The sequence below is a fragment of the Coffea eugenioides genome, chromosome 11 (assembly GCF_003713205.1).
Source record: "Coffea eugenioides isolate CCC68of chromosome 11, Ceug_1.0, whole genome shotgun sequence".
NCBI lineage: Eukaryota > Viridiplantae > Streptophyta > Magnoliopsida > Gentianales > Rubiaceae > Coffea > Coffea eugenioides.
This window is the reverse complement of record NC_040045.1, coordinates 44,519,165-44,537,332: the sequence shown is the minus strand read 5'-3', so window position 1 is coordinate 44,537,332 and position 18,168 is coordinate 44,519,165. Positions and strand designations below refer to the sequence as shown.

General features: G+C 35.6%; 2 protein-coding genes across 3 annotated transcripts; both read right to left on the bottom strand.

Annotated features, from left to right (window-relative positions):
* Positions 1-4,121: 4,121 nt before the first annotated feature.
* LOC113754409 (zinc finger protein 5) lies at positions 4,122-5,024 on the bottom strand. Its single transcript, XM_027298811.1, has one exon. The coding sequence runs from the start codon at positions 4,992-4,994 to the stop codon at positions 4,212-4,214; it is 783 nt and encodes a 260-aa protein (XP_027154612.1). The 5' UTR covers positions 4,995-5,024; the 3' UTR covers positions 4,122-4,211.
* A 5,962-nt stretch (positions 5,025-10,986) lies between these two features.
* On the bottom strand, positions 10,987-15,068 carry LOC113754210. 2 transcript variants are annotated; one of them, XM_027298565.1, is made up of 7 exons: positions 14,827-15,068; positions 14,543-14,679; positions 14,265-14,317; positions 13,405-14,165; positions 12,826-12,906; positions 12,149-12,211; positions 10,987-11,336 (listed from the first exon to the last, which is right to left on the bottom strand). In XM_027298565.1, exons 1-7 carry the CDS (start codon positions 14,878-14,880, stop codon positions 11,280-11,282), a joined length of 1,206 nt encoding a protein of 401 aa, XP_027154366.1. In that variant the 5' UTR covers positions 14,881-15,068; the 3' UTR covers positions 10,987-11,279. The 2 variants fall into 2 exon arrangements, with proteins under 2 accessions (XP_027154366.1, XP_027154367.1); XM_027298566.1 differs by having other exon boundaries at positions 13,405-14,162.
* Between the last annotated feature and the right edge of the window lie 3,100 nt (positions 15,069-18,168).

The window sequence follows — 18,168 nt, the reverse complement described above, 5'->3', positions numbered from 1 at the left end:
AGCATAGGGAGATCGCAATCAATGGGTTAGGACTTAGGAAGGAATGAATGCGAAGCTTTGCCCTAAAACAATAATTTATGAGATTATGATGGATTTAAATCTTATTTTATACTTCACTCATCAAAGAAACATATGGGATTTCAACTTCTTTCGGACTTTTTTCTCATTCTTAATTATTCTCCCTACGTGACGGTGTACCTTGATTTAAAAGGGATTCAATTCAATGACTTCTTCTTCTTCTGGTAAACAGGCGCCACGGAGTCAGTAGGAGTATTATTATTTTAAGATCTAGATGAACAAAAACATTGCCGAAAGTTTTAATGCAGCCATATATTGATATTAAAAGTTTACCTTTTGGGTCTGGTGCTCAATATACAAGAACCAGAAGAAAATGTTCATATTATTGATTGTCAAGGCTTTTCATGACATCCCAAGTTTAGAAGATGTGGGTATCAAGTCAAATTCATGATGTTGGACAGTAGTTGGTGAATAATTTTGTTCCCCGTGACCCCTCCCTCCTTATCCTTGTAGTAGAATTAGGATTTGCTTTCATAAGTAGGTGCTGATTAAGGTATCATAAACCTTTTCCATCCATAGAAAATGTCCAAGATTTGCAGATGGGGAGTAACTAAAACATTGAATGAATACTTGTGTTTCTGTCTGGCCCCTTCTCTCCAACTCCAGTAAATGGGCATATTCTAGTATTATAAATTTCTGTTCATGCAACCGCCCCACGCTGGTCCAAAATTATATATATATATATATATATATATATATGTAATTGATAATCAGATGTACAATTAAAATTAAAATCAATATAGAATTGGATAAGGAATTAGATAGAAGACACTTAAACTAAAAGGCAAAAGGGCGAATTACTCTGATTCCCCTTAACCAAACACAAATATACACAGCTACTCTATTTTTCATGTGCTGACCTAAAGATGAAATAGTTGCCTGTGCTGCTGCTACTACAACACACTTCTTCCTAATCCTTCAATTCTGCACCAGAATTTGAGATTTTTTCTTCATAATTCAACGGTGAACCCCCCGGGGCACCAAAAAAAAAAAAGTTCTTGTGTCCGTCATGATGATACCAAATAAATATTGCAAGCACCAGAACCATGCTTGGAGCTGGTTCTTATGCAGACAATACAACAATATACCGTTTACCTTTCACCCCTGTCTAATCTGTGCTCATTTTCCAAAAATTGATGGGATTTCGTTTTCGTATTGTTTTATGACAAAGCTGTTGGTAATATTTTATTCGCAGTCAGCCAAGAAAATTTTTGGCATTGTTGTAACTGGTCCAATGCTGAGCTAGCTTTTAAGCTGCCTCATTCCGATCACTTCTCCCCCCATTATACACCCAACAGCCAAGCATTAATTGCCATCATCGTCATCATGAGCAGCTTCTAAAATTCATGAAATTGGCTTCTCACATTAATCTATTAGTATTAGGAAGCACATCGTAGATTTAGCAGCGAAGTGGCATGCATTTTCGCCCGAAAAGCAATAATAATTCTTTACAGACTGTACCATGAAGATTGAAGAGAGATGAACATAATATCTCTTCTCTTAGGCAGCACTTTACAAACTGTTGTACCATTACGAAGTCTTGTTAAAGGGTTACTAATACACAGTTTTGTTTGTAGCAAATATCACAGTAGCATTTTTCTTTTCTTTTCTTTTGGTCTCTATAGAAAGAAGAAAATGTCTTTGGACTATCATATTGACTTACTTGTAAACTGTACTGCCGAGTTTGACTTTGCAGACGTAAATTTCAGGTTAGGGCAAAAGAGAAAAGGTCCAGAATTGCTCAAGTAAAATGGCGGTGGCTTATTCTGATTTCTGAAATGGTGGGATTGTAATTGTTGCCATTAACTCACATGTGAAAAGCTTGTTTAAGCCTTGGACGCTGATGACTTTTTTCCTAAGCTAATTAACTACCTTTTTCCGAATTTACATGGTTTGACTATGACAGCGATTGGAGACCTAATTCAACTGCAAGAATTGAGTGTCTATCTTGCTCAGAATTTTTTTTTAAAAAAAAAATATAAAAGAAAAAAAAGAAACGAAAAGAAAATTCTGTGTCTAAATCTCCAATTAAGTTTGTTCATCCGTGATATCGATGGGAAATATGGCCGGTGGGGGGGCGGAATATCTGGCCCACTAATGCGTTCTTCCATTTAACGGATCTAAACTTCTCTCTGTATTCAATGCGCGCTCAGGGGAAATTGGACCAGCGCCGTGTTTTTTATGGCGAGACAAAATGGATCCGATCTCTAATTACAGAGATGGAGCCCCATCCGTAGTTGTCTGGTAGTGGGCTTAGCATAAGCTTTCCGAAAGGAGAACGTTACCCAAGCACTGACCTACGAAAGCCCATAATTAAAACGAAATACCACGCTCTTTACTATTTAAATGTCACATACATATGTCCATACCAAAAAGAAATACTATAATTATTGTTTTACTAGAAGCTGATAATTCTCTTCGTTCCTCTAAACCTAATTTTGATAAGATGATGATTTGACATAGGTAGACCCTATTTATTTGGAGACCATATATCATAGTTTTTCAGACTATTTATTCCATAATGCTTTTAATCATAAAAGTCCAGTCCTTTGATGCATGGTCTCCTTTGTTTTTAACCCCTTAAATATTTGGTTCTATGATGGGGCCAAAACCCCTCTAGGCCTTGACTTATAATTTATCTTTGGGGTTGCAAACCCCAAAAATATTTGCTAAATGGAACATGCATGCCATGGGGGTCTCTCCTTGATTTGTTCTGAGAAATGAGAATGATATACTTTTTTTTTTTTTGTCAATACAGGGATGTCCGGATCAATCCTTACAGGCCCGACTAATTCCCCGAGAATGATATACATCTACACAATAGAATAGATTCTGTTGTGATTATCAACCAGATTTACAACACAGTATTCAGCTGAAACTCATCTTTACCACAGGCTCGCTTTCCTGTTATGCCTCACATCACAAAGCAGCACGCACGTACAACTTTAACCAATGAAAAAAAATAAACCAACATATAAGTTTGAGTAACTTGCTTGTCGGTCAATAACATATTGATCAGGATGTTGATCAATAACATTTTTAAGTAACTTGCTTATTTCAGAAGTCAAATGACGATGATGATTTACATATAACAATGGATTTGCACGATCTCAATGTGAGATGCTCTTGTCTATTTACTCAATTCTCAACTTTATGATTCTTGTGTGGAAAGACAAGATTTTACTCATGGAATTTTTTAGCTCGACAATTTTCAGCATAAAATGAATACTATAACTTAGCTCTTGGATTATGAGCTAGCTTAAAATGAACGTAACATAAACTAGTTGGATATCTATATATTATTTCTGGCTTCCATTAAAAAGACAAAAGAATCCATTTAGGAAAGAATTATTCTTTTTAGTTTTGGAACGCATAATTTATCACGCAAATACGCTAATAATTAAGCAAGCATCGAGTGTGTTGTGAACATATCGTGCATGGGATTGCACCATATATGTTGGACATCCAAAATAAGACAATCCATCACCAGGTTAGCCAAAGAGTAATTAAGGATGACTGATCAATTGAAAAAGATTAATCCTGCCTTAGTTTGTCTCATCGATGAAAAGGAGTAGTTGAATATCAAACTCAATCTGTCTGGCAAAGCATCGAGTAGACATTCGAACAATAAGTCAATAAGTTAGTGCTCTTGAGCAAACTTGCAACAGCTTCATCCATCTAATTTGATCTTTGATTTAAGAGAACTCTTGACGACTATCATGTAAGAAAGACACTACTGTTTTCAAGGTTAGATCCATCAAATATCAACTCCGATTATTTGAACCAAGAAATCCAATATTTGTAACAGTCGCCCGCAATAATTGTGAGGGCCAACCGCTCAGTTTATGCAGCTGTGATATGTCAATACCCAATAGTAATCTGTAGTGCTTTGCGGGCACCAATCTAGAAAGTACACAAAGAGGAAATCATTCACGGCATGTGCCCATTCTTTCTTCAAAGCCAAGCAGTTCAAAAATGTATAGCAAAATTTCAAAAAATAAAGGCTCCAAATAAACCTATTACAGTTGTATGATATAAATTTTTACTACTTTTTTTTCTTTTCCCTTCTCAATATATAGAAGGCAGCCTAAACTATAGAAACTATTTTGTACTATATCTTCTAGATGAAAGCATCAAATGGTCGAATGCAAGCTCAGACCTAGTTGGAGATCTACGGATCTACAGTTTTGCTTGGACCTAGGCAAAGGGGAAGAAGGCTTGATTACAGCCCTATTCTCTCTGGATTTGTCTACATGCGTAAGAGTAAATTTACATGATGCTGAATCTTGTTGAAACGGTGCCTGTGCTGATGGTAGGGCATACCACGACCTTGAAACATGTGATCCATTAACCATATTGGCATCTTGATCATAACGGCTGCTGAAGCTAATCTGGGATTCCTCAGAAATTGTAAATTCATGAGGAGCAGAAAAAGAAGGATCATGATATAGTGGAGAAGAAGCATAGAAATTGAAACTATGTCTATTTTGAAAAGGTTGAAGATAATAGCTGAGGCTGGCTTTTCTTGCTTGAAGCTGCAGTCTCTTCTTCCTCATCCTTTCTTTCTTGTGAGCATTTTGATGACCCCCCAATGCCTGCGAGTTTGCAAAACATTTCAGACAATATTGGCACACGAATTTTTTGTCGTCTGCAGGTTCTCGAGGTGGGGTTTTCTCCTTAGGCAGATTCTGATCAAGAATCTGATCCCTTCCCGATGAGACTGTGGAAGATGACGAATTTACACTTTCATCATTCTCAAACAAGCCCTTGAGGTCGTTGTGATCACCATTCCGGCATGGATCCAACTCGAAACCGAACAGTTTAAGCTTCTTCTCTACAGAGGGTTTTTCAGCGTATGCTTTCTTTTCTCCATTATTGCACGATGGAGAAGAAAGATTAGAGATACCCTTTTCCATCTTCTCTAGAAATGATAAAAATTAAGAGAGAATGCGTCCTACACAATTGTGCGGTTTATGCCTCTCTTGCTCGCTTATATAGCAAATACAATTGGTCTTTGACTACGCATTGCATCTCGAGACGAGAATGGTTTTTTATAATCATCAACAGCACAGACGTACTAGAGGTAGAGGATAATAATAAAGAAGTGGACTAAAAAGAATAGTCAGATCGAGGAAGCTATCTTTCATGCAATAACAATATATTACTATTATTATAAGATTGATTTCTCCAAATTAATAGAGTAGATAAGCGCGATGCGAACTTTTCCCATCAAAGCGGATTCAGCATAGATATTTAAGCAAGGAAAACCATGGACTAAAAACAGTTTTAAAAAGTTTAAACAACCATGCAATATTATAAGAAATCAACTTGATTACTAAAATACCAATATTCCATGCTTAAAGAGGAGGAAAAATGTTATTATTATACGAACGGTAACAACAAAAGTCAAACAAAGATGGGGATGTAATCACCTGGAAGGAAGGCGAACCAAATCTAACACTGTACTTCAATTCTTAAAATAGATTACTTTGATTGACCAACTAATCAGTGGATTCATGTATTGTTCTCTACCGAAGCCATATGGTAATTAACAAATAATAAAACGAGTCATATAATAAAGATCGGTGGGTGCCTAGTCCCATCGACTACAGTACTACCCAAAAAAAAAAATTCATGTTCATACACTGAAGCTTCTGTAGATTTCTGATTAATCAGCACTTAAAATATGAAGGGTGCTTTGTAATTATCCATCCAACCCCATTCGTCAAAAGAAAGTAAACCAAAATAAGTTAATCTTGACCAATTGAAGGGGGAATGCATTAAAAAAATTTGCAGAGAGAGTAGCTGCTAAACAAAGGAATATAACAAGTGGAGGTTGATGTGAGCATATATACTAGAAAGGGTCTTCATTAAGATCTGGGCATATCTTCTTAGGGCAGGCAAACCCCATATTTTATTGCCCAAAAGCATATGTTTAAGGTGAATCAAGTAGTCATCTAGTATTATCCAATATATAAGCAAAGCATCTGCGATGGACAGTTGTTCCATATTAGGTCCCACCTTTGTAGCTTTGGGGAGATGTGAAGAAAAAACTACAAGATTGTGTTGTTATTCCATTGTCTCCTTGCTAGATCCTGCATTAGTGGACTTCTTCCACCAATAAATCTCTCATTCTCATCAATTCCCACTCCTTTTTCTCTTTCTCTTTGTTTTTTTTCTCCCAGTCTATTCCAATTGCTTTCTTGCTTTAGGGGAGGAATTCCAAATAGGTATGCTGTCATCAAGCATTGCACTATCTTAACATGTGGAATAAATTGGAACCCAATCTCTGAGAGGATTGTGTTTTTTTGTAATGGTGGCTGGGTGGGTTGGTTGGTACTTGGTTGTTTGATTTATCTCCTTTCATTTCATCCAACCCTCCTCCTGGCAGATAACAGGATCAAAAATTAAGGTGGCCCCTACCATCAAACTGATCATTACCTTTTCTTTTCTTTTCTTTTTTTTGGAAATAAAAACCAAGTTAGTTCAATCTCCATTGCACTGTCATAGCTCAAAACATGCTTATTTTGGTACTTCACAATATCATATTCTGATATTCGAAGCATGAACAAAACAAAAAACCTCAACCCATTCTCACCAAGTCATGTGATCATACTGGTAGTATAAAACTTCTCGTTTTGTTCTTCGGACAAAAATTCCACCCCAGAGAATGCCAAAATTGACTCAGGAGCAGCGAGAAGTATATAGTATTATGGTTAGTAAAATTGAGTTGGCAAAGAATCCCTCGTGAACACTAAATTAAGAAGACTAAGGTGACCAACGCCGGGAAGGGAATTGAGATCCTATGGCATGCAAGGCTTGTTTAAGAGCGCAGCAGGCGCAGAATTTGTCGCTAAGAAAGGACAAAAACAGCACAAAGTATTTCAAAGCATGTTTTCATTCCTTGTCTTGGGAGGTTGCTTGCTGGCGCCTGCGTTTGTCAATCACGTAGCTTCTTTATACTTCGTTCTACTTCAGCCCCATCTGTTAATCATTAAAAATTTTGAATAAGGTCCTGAGGGAACACATTAGTTTAAGTTGGGAAAGAATTCGCCTAACAAGGACAAAAATAGTAAGGTTGAGAATAAAGCTTTTCTACATTAACAAGTAACTAAACTGCATCAGTAGTTATGCTTTGTTTGATTTTCCTCCGGGTTCCTGACGGCTTCCTTCATTGTTGCAGTCGTACGCTAGCTATAGAGGAGAGGTTGAAAAGGCAAGCAAATGGTGGTTTGGGGATTAACTTAAAAGAAGTTTTGTTATACCGTTTTTTTCATGTTAAAAATTACCGAGCTGAGATCATCTTAATGAATTGGCACGACCAAACTTAAATTAATTGAAGATCTTTCAAAATTCATAGAGCGACTACAAAGGGTTGTTTCATACCAAGTAAAACACGCGATTTACAGCCTCGGAAGGTAACCGCGCACCACAATTACTGATAAAAATGGTGTAAACATTTAATTTGTTAATTTTTTAGATATCATTTCTGAACGGAAGATGAAATTGATCTCCTAAAGATTTTTCTTTCGGATGTATCTCAACATATGAAAACCCACTCCTAATAGCTGCCCCTCCTCCGTATTGTTAGTCCCATCGATTTGACAGACCGCTTCAACGGAGGAGAAAGCCCGAAAGAGGTGAGTTATAAGTCAATGTGATTTTTAAATATAATTTTTCTTTCTGAAGTAAGCGATTTTAAAGTATATCTATATCTTAATCCCACGTTTACTTAATCCAAACTCAAATCGGGCACTTAAAAAAGTGTTTTATACTGCTGAGAAGGCAAGTGTTGGCGGTTGTGAGATTCATTGAATCTACAGTACAAAAGCTTTAAACATCATCTAGAACCATTAATGCAAATCTCTAATTAATCCGAAGTAGAATGCTTAATTAGTTTTTTTTTTTTTAACCAGCCAGTATCAAAATTTTAGTTCATGTAAGTGGGATTCAAAGGGCCTGGACGTGTTTGAAAAGATTGAGATTGGGGGTCAGTCGTGCAACTCGGCTGTTTGTTTCAGATTCCAAATCAAGAAACGGCCAAACTTGTTAAATCAAGAAGTTTTCTGCGATCATATCACATAATTTACCGTGAATGAATTGGCCTGTATCCGGCTTGAAAAGACAGTAGCTAGGCCTTTTTTTAATTTTTATTACGGGCTCGTTAATGTATATTTGCACGACCAAGCATATGCAGATGGAACCTACGTCTATCAGAACTCACAGAGCAATAGCATAAACATTTATTCTGGTCGACAATTATTCACAGCACGCGTAAAAAAAATTTTAGATGCTTACTCCATCATTTATCGACTGAAGATTTTTCTTTTCCAAGTGTCTCAACATATTAGTTGAACCATAATAGCAGCTACTTTTTGTTAGTATCAATAATGTTTTTTATTAGCTGGCCATTTCAAAATAAGGGAAAGAGGCAAGTTACGAGTCAAAGTGATTTTGAATATTTTAAAGCAAATATCTTACTATATCCTAGTTTTACTTGAGGGATAATTTTAGAAACCTCTCGTGGGGTTTATGACAATTTCACTGGGCTCCCTGAGATTTGAAAAATTATACATACCTCCCTTGTCATTTAAAATGACAATACTACCCTTAAATATTTTAATGAAATTCCCTTATTTGGTATGCTATGCTTAGAATGACTTTAAAATTATTTTTTCATTCTTATTCCTTTTTATTTTAATTTTTTGCCAATAAAATTGTAAAATTACCACTATTATCTCTAGTTTCTATTGTAACCAAATGTCGAACTAATGATTTTTTTAATGAGTTAATTTTATACGTTATCCGATGTTTTTTGCTAATCTTTGTTTTCTTTTTTTTTATATATTAAAATTAACAATAAATCAAAATGAAATGCCCAAAATCACTACTAAATTATGATAATCTCACTACTTAAAAAATTCATAAATTCTGAATCAATTATTTCAACATTTTATTTTATATCTTATAAATCTAAATCCATAATAAAATACCATCAAAAGTATCCTATCAGAGTAATAAAATTATTATTATAGTTGTTTATCAAATAGTAGGTATGGACATGAAAAATTTGGTACCTTTTCCTTATAATTACATTAGATAATCTTATAACTTTATAGGGAAGTAAATTAAAACTCATTACACAAGGGGGTTTTTGGGTATTCATTTAAAAATTTGACCAGTCAATATTATTTTAAGATTTTGTTACTAAAACTATCAAATCAAAGGAGGTATATGTAATTTTCAAAATCTCAGGGAGCTCAGTAAAATTATAGAAACCTCAGGGGAGGTTTTTGAAATTATCCCTTTACTTAATCCAAACTCAAATCAAGTAACCCCCCCTTTCTCCTAACAACAAAGGGGCTTTTTTTAAGTGTTTAAACTTCTCTGTGCATGTATGTCCATCAAGCATTGGTGGCTGTGAAATTCATTGAATTTTTACTGTACAAGAACTTTAAACATCATTCAGGTCATTTTTTTTTCAGCCAGACGAGTCACAAAACAATTTTAGGGTGGGGTGGTACGGTACGTAATTAGTTTACCTCCAACAAATGAATTAGTTCATGTGAGTAAAGATTAAAAGGGCACGTGTTTTGGAAAGATTGAGAGAATTGGCTTCCAGACGTGCAAAATCAAGAAACAGCCTCTGCACGAAAGCCAGACGTCTAAACTCTAATGTAAGCCTGAACCAAACAAATCATAACGAAAGTGACTCCCCCAAAACCAAAAGTCTAAACATCGTATTGGGGTTCAGTAGAAGAATTAAGTACAGATGTATCTATTATATATATTGCGACTTAAATAAGTTTAACTTAATTACGGCTTTTCTTTTAAACAATAAGAAGATTAAACAATCATCCCCAATGAGCGCAGACACGGTGTCATCAAACTAAATTTATAAAATTTTCGTGATTAGACAAACATTAGATAGAGATAGAAAAGTAAGAAATGATGGGTGGTGTTGGAGAATGGAGAGGGGCTGCCAACAAGTTCACCGGTTGTCTGGTAAACCTAAAACAGAAGAAAAATTTTTAACATCATGGGGTAAGATTAGATCAGTTAGCTTAGAATTCTTAGGTAATAATGAACAATCAACACGTCTTTATTGATTCTTAGGATACGGAGTTTAGGTCGATTTTGAATCATTTCAAGCTACCATCAGCTCTCTCTGAATCGGTTGCACCGGTAATTCCATTGACATTTATTTACAACTCAAAACAGAGCCTTCAACTGTTTCACTATTACACCTAATTTTGTTCCCAAGTACAGACGAACATTTCTATTTTCTTCAATGGGGTCAATTAACTACTACTACTACTAGTCTATCTTTCTGTCGTGTCCCACACAAATATTAAAAAGATTCTATCTGCTCTCGTTTTTTATCTCGTAGTTTTGGACGCCTTGAGAAAACTAACCCGTTTAGTTGTGTACTTGGAACAGAGACGCACTCACCAATCACAACCTAATTACGCATTAAACGGAATCGACAAAATGTCCAAAACTAATTTCTCTCATACTTTGAGGACCTCTTTTTTTTTTTTCTTTTTTCCCAGTGATTCATATTTAACCTTGCATCTCCTAATCCATCATGTCTAGTGTTTACCATTTCTTTTTCCACTACGCTTACTTGGCTACCATTTCCAATTTGCCACAATGCCCACAATCACATTAGCAACAAAAAGGCACTGACCTATCAAACAATTCAAATATTAAAAGAAAAAAAAGAGCAAGCATTATAAAGAGCCCATGCTAGGAGATGAGCAGAACGAAAGATGTTGACTATAGAATCTGAGAATAACCATTGGGGCTAGCGCATTGGTCATTCACAAACGTCTGCCAAGCTAAAAGGAATGGGATTCAAATTCCGTCTCCCTGCATCCCTAGCCCCCTAATTCCCTCATCGCACCCGAAAGGAAAGGAAAGAAAAAATCTCATTTAGAGGTCAAAGTAAGTAAAACCAGGACATCTTCCTTATAACATTAGCCGTTAGAAACTAACACCGCCAAAAATTATACATGTTATCAGCAACTATCAACCACCACCATTACATCTCAAAGGCTATATGGGTGTGCGTAGGTCATGCATAGCCTTCCAGAACCCTTTCAGAACAAATCTCCATGTGTTGTAGGGTCCAAAATTGCTCTTAACCTTTTCTTAGAAACTTCTCAACCACATTGTGTTATCTACCTCCCAAGTGTGATTCATATCTGTCTCTTAGCTCGAGCCAGCAGGGCTTGTATGATCTTTTTCCTGGGTCCCTGCAATACATTAACACGAACGGTCTTTATATGACAAAGGAACAAGATAGTAAAGTAGGACAGTTAAAAGGGAAAAAGGCATCCCTAAGCCCAAAGTTACAGTTAATTTCCAGTAAATAATAGCGGCCGAATAGAAATTCTAAAAGCAAAAACGTGAAGAAAACAAACATGAGGTGTCAATTTTGTATAGGTGATGGACATAACAATTGTAGGACTAATGACTGCAGTTTACTCCTGGCCATCAAGAATCACCATAATTATCTCATTAACCTACTCAAGTAAAACACCATCTAGACGGAAGAAAAATCAGGAAACACCAAAAAAGAAAAGAACGTGCTGACAAGGTGTCAATTTGATCCCTTCTAGTTAAAATCACATGAAAAACCATACTCGAAGAAATTCCATATCTTTAGTACGCAATTTGCTTTGTAAATCAGCAAGAAAGGGATGATTGAATCCATAATCTTTTGCCTATGCCGACAAAGCCACCATTATGGTTTAAGTCTGCACATGTAATAGCCTTATCTTCAAGATTCTTGCGTGCTTAATTAAGCTACACATCAATCGTACAAAGCTTTTTCTGTTTCACCCAAAAAGAAATGTATTTACAATAACCATTAGGTAGAAAACTGTAGCTAAGGAACTAAAAATACCAATATTTTGATAACAACAGAGATCTCTGTGTATGGGATGGTCCACTGAAACCTTATGCAAAAGTGCCCCCGTACAAAAATGAAGGAAAAACATGACACAATGAACTATTGAGCAAACAATGAACATAATGGACTACAAAATAGCTGCTCAGAGATTACCATGGGTACTCCCAACTCTTTGAGGTCATTGTCACGCATCTGCTTCAATGCATACATATCCACCTGATAAGCAATACAATCAACATGAAAAATTTCTACAATCAGACGTCATATTTGTTCTAAAAGGGCTATCTTTTTCTTTTCTTTTCTTTTTTTTGGGGGGGGGGGGTGGCGGGGGGAGGGGGTCAGGGGTTGCGCGGGTGTTGGTTTTAAGCTTTAAACCTTAAGAATCTACATAGGAACCTCCAATGCCCTTCATTCTCCTTACCTTGTAAATCTGGTTCTTTTTGCTTAGGTTTTATTTTGTAATACAGCAACACTTTACCATTACTAAACCTAAAGGATAGCAAGGAGAACACTAGGTGAATATAGAATATATGAAGAATTTCAAAGCTACAAGAAGCAGGATCAGAGCTATGGAATTGATATCCCATGCCACAAGCCTTTCAGGTGAATGTTAAAAAAGGCCCCATAAAGACCTGCATGAGAATCATTTGAGAAACCAAAAAACAAAGCAAAGGAGGATCCTAAGCAAGCCTGCTACTGCCATAGTTCGAATTCCTAATTATGCATTAAGATAATGGTTTTCCAGAAAAACATCATATTAGGTGAACGTTGCTTACCATCAAAATAACAAATTCCAACTGCAAGAACACTGAAAAAAAAAAGACACATACCTCCTCAGCCTTAAAGTTGATGGCATATTTATCTAGCCCCAGGGAATGCAAAAAGCTATCAACTGTAGGTTGATCCTCAACCTGCAGAAAAATAAGCCGTTAAGAAGGCATGGATGTGTTGAGCACACACAGCTAGTACTATTAGAGCTTAATGCTTTTGATGGTGACAACTTTTTTTTTTAACCCCCCCTTCCCTTGATCAGACAGGGTTGCTGTGCACACCTTTAACTGTTTCCCATGGGGGGTTTTTTTTTTTTTTTGGGTTGGTTGCTTGGGGGGGGGGGGGGAGGGAGGGAGGGGAAGTGCATTGACATTGACATCCAAAAACTTTGCTATAAATTCTGCTTAGTGTTTCCTACAGCTATAGAGAAAGACTCCACTAGACAGAAGGAGATTCATGGCAGCGACTGAGAATGACCCTAAGTTGAGAAAACACCCCATGGTGCCATTTAATTCAACTATAAATTCAAGTTAGCTGCCCTGGAAGGGCATTTTGAGTTAGCTATCATAGCAATAAGTAGTGTCACCATGAAAATTCCAGGACAGAAAGAGGAAGGGAAGGAGTTTAGTAGTTTATACTGTGTATGAACTTCTCTGTGAAAGAGCAACTGACGGAGGAAGCGAAGCAAGTGGCGGCGCCATGGACTTTGCAGGAGCAGCCGTTTGTGCTGTTTTTCCCAGGTAAGGAGCAGAACTGATGGGGCATGAATGTTCCAAAGCATCCTTGCTCATATATGAACTCCCCCTAGATTCATTGTAAGCCCTTACTAGAGGCCGTTGCTCTAGCTCTTCATTCCTCCTTGACGGAGTGAGACCTCTAGAAGTACCCGCAACCCTACCTCCTTGCCTCAAACTATCCAAAGTCCAAGGAGAATAAGAATTTCTTAACGAGTCTAAATGCGGCAAAGAATCAGTAGTTCGTGAGGATCGAATTTGACCAGGAAAGCTTGAACTATTTGATCCCAGCCTAAGGTTTCTATCATCTTTTGGCCCTGGCATGACATATCTAACATCCCTGGATTCAGAAAGGGGCTGCCTAGCATCCCTGGGTTCTGAAACATGTCGTCTACCATCCCTTGGTTCAGGCATAAGATATCTAGCATTCCTCGGCTCTTGCATCTGGTGTCTACCGTCCCTCGGATCTGGAAAATGCTTTCTTGGATCCTTCAGCTGAGGCATCCGTTGCTGCGTACCTAGGCTACTTGTTGAAGACTGAGCAGGCCTTGACAGCAAGTCACGAAGGTCCATTCCATTCAGCTGGCTGGAACTTTGACCCTTGTTAAGACTATTTTTGCGCATAATTTTGAACCGCAAGTCATCTTTGTTCAGAGTAACATCTTCTTCAGCGCAAAAAGATCAGAATTTCCAAGTCAGTCCAGTATTCATTATCTAAGAAACTATGAACAACTTTGTAGTACTTGTTCTAGTAAATCTATTACCATCCACATCGTTAGAGGCACTTCGACTCAATCTACTAACATCTCCTCGCTGGCTGCAAAAACCATACATTTCAACAATAAAATTCTGATCTTAAATCCTAACTCTGCATAAGCTAGCTTCATACTACCCTTGCTCAAAAATACCAAATTTTCACGAAACGGAATAGACATTCCACCAATTCCCTCCACGGCAGATTAGCTTAAATGAATATAATTAACTACAACATGAACAAAAACGTAAAGAAATCAACATACAAAAATAAATAGATGATGCAAACCGTTTATTGTTAAAATTGGATGATGAATCCACATTGCTTCCCAGCCTATCCCTAACTGATCTTTTAGCCCCAACGGGATGTTGTGAATCAGCAAATGAACTAGTATCATCAACACCAGGACCTGCCCTTTTAACCACCTGATGATAATAAACGATCAAATGTCCCATTTTCTCATTTTCCCAGGGAACTGAGTACCCAATCATGAAATGAATAAAGGTCAAGGAAAAACCAAAAAGAAAAAAAGGAATAAAACTGAAACCGAAATTTTTTATTAAGGAATTTACCTGACCAGCGCGACCTAGGGTTATGGTGACTCGAGAACGGGAAGTCTCTGCCATAGAGGAATTAGGATAAGAACCAAATTTTAACTTAACTTTTTATCTGATAATACCAATCGAATGATAGAGAGAATTGCAGTACAACAACACTGCATCAAGTTGGATTTCATCCGAAGAAACCCTAGAGCCAACTTGGGAGGAGGAGAATCTCTACCAAGTTCTACTGTTGAGTTCTCCTCCTTTTTTTCTTTTTTTTTTTTTGCCGGTTTGAAAGAGGGCGTGCTCAGCTGTGTGATCGTGGTCTAGGCGAGCAGATGGCGCGTGACAACACGAGCACTGAGTTGCAACCCCGGATTGGTCGGCTTCAGGTTTGTGGTTGGCAAGTTGATGTGGCTCGGTTTTTGGGCTTGGGCCGAGCTACACTATACATTTTTCCTCTTCAGAAAATCTATGGTCGTTGGTTTCCTTTTAGAAGTTGGATCTTTTCTAACTGATATAACTGTAGAGCCTCGTAATTTTATAGTTTAGGATTTTGTGCACCTTAAATTCTACTTGCAATTTCTTGAACTTAATTAAGAACCATAAGATCATTCCATCATGAGTTTTGTTCTTCCTTTTTTTTTGGAAAAAAAAAATCCCTTTGAATTAACTCTCGAAATGAGTTGACAGTTGTGAGAACCTGCTGGATAAATCTTTAGACCGAGATAATCACAGACATTAGTCTTTAAGTCATGGGACATTTGTTATACATACTACTTTTTTCTTTTGAACTTACAGACTTAGGTTGATTTATGATGCAGATGCAGATGATTGATCAAATTAACAAATTTCAGCTGCTGATAAAAGCGTCTGTATTTACGCTTCAGTGAACTTTAAAAAGGTTTGACACAAAATTTTCAACGGGCAGTCTGTTGAAGTGCCATGATCTTTTTTCATCTGGGATATTTGGATGGTTTTTCGTCCCTATTAACCTGATTAGGTTTGTAGCTAGTATAAAAGAAAATTAACTAGCAAAGAGGAAAATCGTGATTTATTGGAGAAGAAGACATCATCTTCATTTTACAGCCCCATAAGAGAGGCCGATGAAGTTTTGAATAATTTTAGATATTTGTTTATCATTTTGCATCTGCATGCAATGGTTGAGGATAAATGATTTCAAATTTAATTATGTGCGAAACTATTAAGGTGTCTTTTGTAAAGGATATCATTCATTAACAATTCGAGCAATGGAAGTATTTCCTATCAGCTAACCGGTGGTTTTATTTTCTCATTTTTTGTGTGTTACAAACGCAAGAAGGCCATTGGCTACGTTACACGCGCGTTTAATATTATATTAGTCTCATAATGGTTCTTCATGAAAAAAAAATGATAAGTCTGAAACTTTTATGAGTAAATGTTGAATCCGTGGATTGTAATGCTTGTGTATATATATATATATATATATATATATATAACACAACCACTCTTAACTTGTTATGAAATTAATGAAATAATAAATGTGAGTGTTCAATCATTTCTCAAGAGATATATTGAAACATTCATCCCTACAAGGTATATTAATACGTTTATGTACCTTCTCGTCATTCATTAATTCATTACGAAACTACTAAATTCATGTATTTATATTAATATTGGTACATAAACCTTTGATCTTGTTTTATTTGTAACCTTTGGAAGAATATACCAATGAATGATGTTAATATCTTTCTCTTATTTTCTTGTATCTATCTTTCTTTGCTTCATTTATTAGTTTACTAGTGATAAACGCATACTCGATGTGTGTACCATAAAGAAATGCATAATATTTATGGTAAATGAAGTTTACATACAAATTTTTGTTATTAAAAAAATCTTAATCTTCTAAATCATTTTGAGTAAATGATTGTTATGTTGGTAGTCACTACTTTGGGTGGTTACATTGAAATGGATATGTTTACATAGTAAATTAAGAAATGCTTATAAGTAATTATCTTGACAATATGTGTTTGGATAATTAAAATTAATTTTTGTAAGGGCAAAAATAAAAGTAGATAAAGTAACAATAAAATGAATGTGTACATTAAACCCTTCCTCTTCCTTTATGTATGGTATAGATACTTTATTAGTTTCACAACTAGCCATTATATTTTCTAGATATATTTCTAGTATACCACTTTACCCCCTCTCCCCTTGATTTTTGGACACTTTCACAAATCTATCTTTAAAATCTTAAGTGATACAAACTAACAACTGAAAAGTTTTGTATATGTCAATAATTTCCAAAATTACACTATTAGAATCCTAGTTTACTAATATTTAACAACAAACTGAATATTGGCCGTTTGCAGAGAGGATCATAGAGTTTATTGTCAAAATAACTCTTCTTTTGAAACATAAATCCAAAGTAACCTAATTTTAAAATTTATTACCTTTATAATTCTTTTTTTTTCCACATAGGTTGCATATGTGGTAGGATAGAGATAGAGGCACATACTATCTCTCTTTCCCAACTAATATCTTCCCTGATTCTCTCTCTGAACCTTCCCACTTTTTTTTCCTTTATTATTTTTTGTCATTTCGTTATTTTTCCTTGTCAAATGTAATTGTTAAAAGCCAATATTTATATTAACAACATCTAAAACTTCATTATCATTCCTGATATTGTATCTATAGATGAAAATATTCTCCTCGAATTGATAATTTCAAGGTAAATGAAGATTATTCTCTTGTCTTTTCTGTTATGCAGTTTTTGGAACATTCTTATGGCCTTCAAAAAATTTTGAATACTAATTGCTTTAACAAATGATTTCTCACACCGTGTGTTTGATAAAATGTCTAAGAGGAAAACTGCGTAACAACATAAATTCATGCTCAATATAAGCATGTTCATTTGTAGTGCCTCTCTACCACACAATCAAATAATCTCATATACTTGAAGTATTTTTGCACATTTATTCAACATCAATTAATGGCTTGTGTTACTTTTGAGAAACTTTAGCATTATTTTAATTGCAATAGTTTGATTACTTTTTGTAAAAGTTCTTTTCAAGGAGTAGGAAGCATAACATAAACAAATATGATAGCCTTGAAGTTTTTTAACTTTTTCTTGTTATTGCTTGTACTGTTCATTGCAATTTTTGTATTTTGCAAATTTATTTTTGAAAAAATATATGCAATAAGTTTGATACATTTAAAAAATTGCAGAGAGCAATAATAGCAAGATCAATAATGGTAAAATTTATTTTAAATAATTATAAGGAAATTATCACAAAATTATGCAATTTTCTTGTGCCTCTATAATAAAACAGTTTAAATTTTTAGTTTTTATTGAAAACTATAAACTAGATTAAAGCTTTCCTTTCTTGTTAT